This window comes from Rhincodon typus, chromosome 13, assembly GCF_021869965.1.
Source record: "Rhincodon typus isolate 14 chromosome 13, sRhiTyp1.1, whole genome shotgun sequence".
Taxonomy (NCBI): domain Eukaryota; kingdom Metazoa; phylum Chordata; class Chondrichthyes; order Orectolobiformes; family Rhincodontidae; genus Rhincodon; species Rhincodon typus.
The window spans coordinates 18391574-18396258 of NC_063344.1; the positions used below are offsets into that span (position 1 = coordinate 18391574).

At 45.1% G+C, this 4685-nt stretch overlaps 1 protein-coding gene across 1 annotated transcript in view; it reads right to left on the reverse strand.

The window, feature by feature from the left end:
* The window catches only part of fndc3ba (fibronectin type III domain containing 3Ba), a 120030-nt gene that overhangs the window by 16369 nt on the left and 98976 nt on the right, over nt 1–4685 (reverse strand). The window contains exon 21 of the mRNA XM_048604539.1: nt 2636–2802. Coding sequence (XP_048460496.1) covers nt 2636–2802 — 167 coding nt within the window. The remainder of the gene's footprint in view (nt 1–2635; nt 2803–4685) is intronic.

Here is a 4685-nt window from a genome sequence, read left to right on the forward strand (position 1 = left end):
TGTGCAGTGATAGGTACACAGTCCCGGGTCTGCGCAGTGACAGGTACCCAGTCCCGGGTCTGCCCAGTGACAGGTACACAGTCCCAGGTCTGCGCAGTGACAGGTACACAGTCCCGAGTCTGCGCAGTGACAGGTACACAGTCCCGAGTCTGCGCAGTGACAGGTACACAGTCCTAAGTCTGCACAATAACAGATACACAGTTCCAGGTCTCCGCAAAGACAGTGACAGACACACAGTTGCAGGGACGGACAGACATTGAGGACGTATTGATATTCCTTGTGCTGCCAGTGAAGTGTGAGCTCACTGTCGACAGTTCACTGGAAGTGGAATTCCTGCCCAGCCATCTCTCTGTGGCCGATCACAGTGAAGTCCGAGGTCCCGTTAAGTTGTGCACACTATGCGAATGAGACAGAACGGGAAGGTCTTGTGCACTCACCTCCGTTTCATTCCTGTAAATATACCACTCCCACAAGAACCCAGCACTCACCTCATTTTATTGATTTCAAACACATTTTTATGGAGACCTACAATGAGAATGCAGGACTAGTGTCCAGTTCACTGCATAGCATTGCCTCACCAGGAAAGAGCTAATGAGCACCCAGGTTAAACTCATCCAAAAGATTACATTGTACTAACTGCTGCTGAAGATTCCTTATCACTGGTTAATTAAAACTCTCCTCCTCTATTGTCCTTTATCATTCCAGAATTCTTCCACTGCAATAAAAGCTACTAAGTAGTTTTCTTCTCAGATTATTTTGTTGATTAAATTTTAGATAATGCATGATTATTTCAAAAATGAAATTAGCCCCAACTGCCAATATAAATTAGGAAAGCATATCGCAAGTTTACTCAAGTCATTGGAGGTACTTAGAGAAGCAATAGGTTGTTACAGGAGAACAAGAGCATGGGAGAAAATGAGCTAGGAAGGAACAGGGGTGGCTCAGTGGTCAGCACTGCTGCCTCACAGCACCTGGGACCTGGGTTCAATTCCACCCTCAGGCAATGGTCTCTGTGGAGTTTGCACATTCTCCCTGTGTCTGCATGGGTTTCCTCTGGGTGCTCTGGTTTTCTCCCACTGTCCAAAGACATGCAGGGTAGGTGAATTAGCCATGCTAAATTGCCTATAGTGTTCTAGGATGTGTAGGTTAGAGGGATGGGTCTAGGTGGGATGCTAGGGTCAGTGTGGACTTGTTGGGCTGAGGGGCCTATTTCCACACTGTCAGGATTCTATATGAAGTAGGAGGCCATTTAGCCCCTCAAGCCTGTTTCACTATTCTGAGACATTATACCTGACCTGCAACTCCACATCCTCACTTGCATCTATATCCATGTCCATCAGTCAGATGGAAAAATACTGATCCCCTGAATTACTGCTTTGAGACAGTGTCTCAGAACTTCACACTTTGCATGAAGAATTATATTTTCTCAGCTTTTCTTTTCAAAGGCCTCACTCTGATTCAAAGATTACGTGCCCTTGTCCTAGACTGGCCTCAACACAGAAACCCAACAGTATGGAAATAGGTCATTTGGCCCATCAAGTCCACACTGACCCCCTGAAGACAATCCCACCCAGATGCACCCTATCCCTGTAACCCTACATTTAGCATGGCCAATCCACCTAACTTGCACAGCTCTGGACTGTGGGAGGAAACTGAAGCACCCGGAGGAAACCCACGCAGACACAGGGAGAATGTGCAAACTCCACACAGACAGTCACGCAAGGGTGGAATTGAACCTGTGTCTCTGTCGCTGTGAGGCAGCAGTGCTGACCACTGAGCCAGCGTGCTGCCCAGTCGACTAGCCTCACCAGTGGACAAGCAAGTTTTCCTCTCTCTGCTCTACCAATCCCTTCTGAAATCCTGACACTGTCAATCAAATTGCCCTCACCTTGACTTTCCAAATTCTAGGTGAGCTTCAGTCTTCTTCACGTCTCTAACTCCTATGTTCACAAGCCAGGTACAAATGGATAGAGCAAACAAACAGGGCATTCAGCCTAAATGGTCCTTACTGTATATACTGCCCATGAGCCTGCTCTCACCATAATTCATCTCACCCTATCAGCCTATCCTTCTGTTCCTTTCTCCCCCACATGCTTTTCTGGCTTACCCTTAAATGTATTACCAATTCCTTCCACTAAACCCTGCGGTAATGAAGTTTATATTCTAACTGCTCTCTGAACAAAGAGGTTTTGCCTCAGTTCTTTCCTGGATTTACTGGTGACCAGCTTATGTTGATGCTGTCTAGTTTCAGATCACGCTGTTTCCAAAATGTAGGGACACTTGGTCACACTCTACTGAGCCTCTCTCAGAATTTTAGCATGTGGATGCTGGAAATTCCGAAACCAAAACAGACATTGCTGGAGAAACTCAGCAGGTCTGGCAGCATCAGTGGACAGAAAGCAGAGTTAACGTTCTGGATCCAGTGACCCTTCTTGAGAACTGCAGAAGAAGTCACACCAGCCTCAAAACATTAACCCTGATCGTCTGTTCACAGACGGTGGAGCCAGACCTGCTGAGTTTCTCCGGCAATTTCCGCTTCTATTTCAGAATTTTAACGGCCTCCATCGGCTCACCGTTTTCTTTCTTAAATGAAATAAGCTCCGGGTTCCTCAGTCCTGTAACTGAAATGACCTACCTTTGAGAGCAGAAGGGACTAATTTGGTTGTGTTGAACACGTAGACCGTGGAGAAGGGTCCTTCCCCAGCCTCGCTGACTGCCTGAATTCGGAAGCTGTAACATGTGGACTCTGTCAATCTCTGCACCTTGTAAGTGTGGCTTGGCCCTCGATAGATTGGAATAAACCTGAGGAGGCAAGAACATAGAAATGATTCCAATAGGAGAATCCCATTTGTACCACAGTAATATCTACTTATCTTCAATATGTTGAAAATCATTTTTCTTCCCGAAAGTTGGCTTCCTTTTGATACATTTAAAATGTATTCGTTCAACTTGTGTGGCTACACGTTCCTTTCTTCATGTTTATTCTCAGTTTGGCCCAAGCCAACCATTGACGGTCATGGGACATAGTCATCACACAATTTTCTTAAACAGTTCCCTGCAATTCTTTAAACCACTTCTTTTTCATTCAAGGAACAATATCTAAAGTCAGGGTTGAAACAAGTTGAAAGAACAATTCAAGAAATTACATATTTCACGATCACAGATCTTTATAAAAACTGAATAAAGGCAAAATACTGCGGATGCTGGAAATCTGAAACAAACACAGAGAATGCTGGAGAAACTCAGCAGGTCTGACAGCATTTGTTGGGAGAGAAACAAAGCTAATGCTTCGAGTCTGGTATGACTTCTTCAGAAGTGCTGGAGAATGCACTTTTCATACTTTTAACCAATGACCAGGCACAGTCCAAACGCCAAAGGGGTGCTATTGGTGGGGAAAGAAAAAAGAGATGTAAAATGGGTCTCAATTAAGGTGTGAAAGGGAGAGAGTAAGACCTCTCTACTAACAGCAAAGTAAACAAGACACAGACAAGTAAAGGCTGTGGAGGAAGGGAAAGAGAATGTAAGAAAAATGGAGAACAGACATTATGCATTCAGGTTCTGAAGTTATAGAGTTCAATATTGAGACCTTGTGGCTGTAAAGTGCTTAAGCAGAAAATGAAGTGTTGTTGTTCCTCAAATGTCTATTGTGCTTCACTGGAACATTGCAACAGGCACAGGATAGGGATGTTAGGATGACAGCAAGATAGTGCATTCAAATCCCAAGCAATTTCGTACAAATTCTGACAGATAGTGCTGAGCTGTTCCACAAACCGGTCACCCAGTTTTCATTTGGTTTCACCAATTTAAAGGGGACCACACTGAGCAGTGAGTGCAGCAGATTGGAAGGAGTAAACATGAAACGTCGCTTCACTTGGAAGGTCTGTCTGGGACTTTGTTGACAGTGAGGAGGTTAAGTCTTACATCTCCTGCAATTGCATGGGAAGGTGCCATGGGGAGAGGAAGAGTGATGGAGGAGTGGAGCAGGGTATTATGGTGGGAATGGTCCCTGAGGAATGCTAACAGTGGAGAGGCGGGGAGGATGTGTTCGATGGTTGCACCTGCTGTTGGTGTTATAGAGGAGTGCAATCCTGTGAATGCAGAGACTAGTGGGGTGGAAAGTAAGGGCAAGGGGGACCTTGTTCTGGGAAGGAAGGGATTGGGTACGGGCAGAAGTGTGGGAAGTGGGTTGAACATTGCTGAAATCTGGTCAATGTTAACTTTTATTTGTCTCTTCACAGACGCTGCCAAATCCATCGAGATGCTCCAGCTTCTTCTGTGTTTTCTTTAAAAAATTGAGTTGTCTCTTGTATCTCTATTTAAAATAATCTTTTGCATGCCTCAGAACCTCTCAAAAGCCTGAGCTTCAAGTATTTAATCTAATTTGCATCTGTAGCTCTGAAAGATAGATTTACATTGTGCAGTCTGAGCACAGCTCCCCAGTACTTTTCAGTCAAATGAAAAGATACAATAAAGCAGAGATTGCTGGAGAAACTAAGGAGGCTTGGCAGCATCAGTGGAGGGAAAGCAGAAGAAAGCTGCATGTTTTTTATTCAGAGATAGTAGGAACTGCAGATGCTGGAGAATCCGAGACAACAAGGTGCAGGGCTGGATGAACACAGCAGGCCAAGCAGCATCATAGGAGCAGAGAGGCTGACGTTTCGGGCCTAGACCCTTCATCAGAAAAG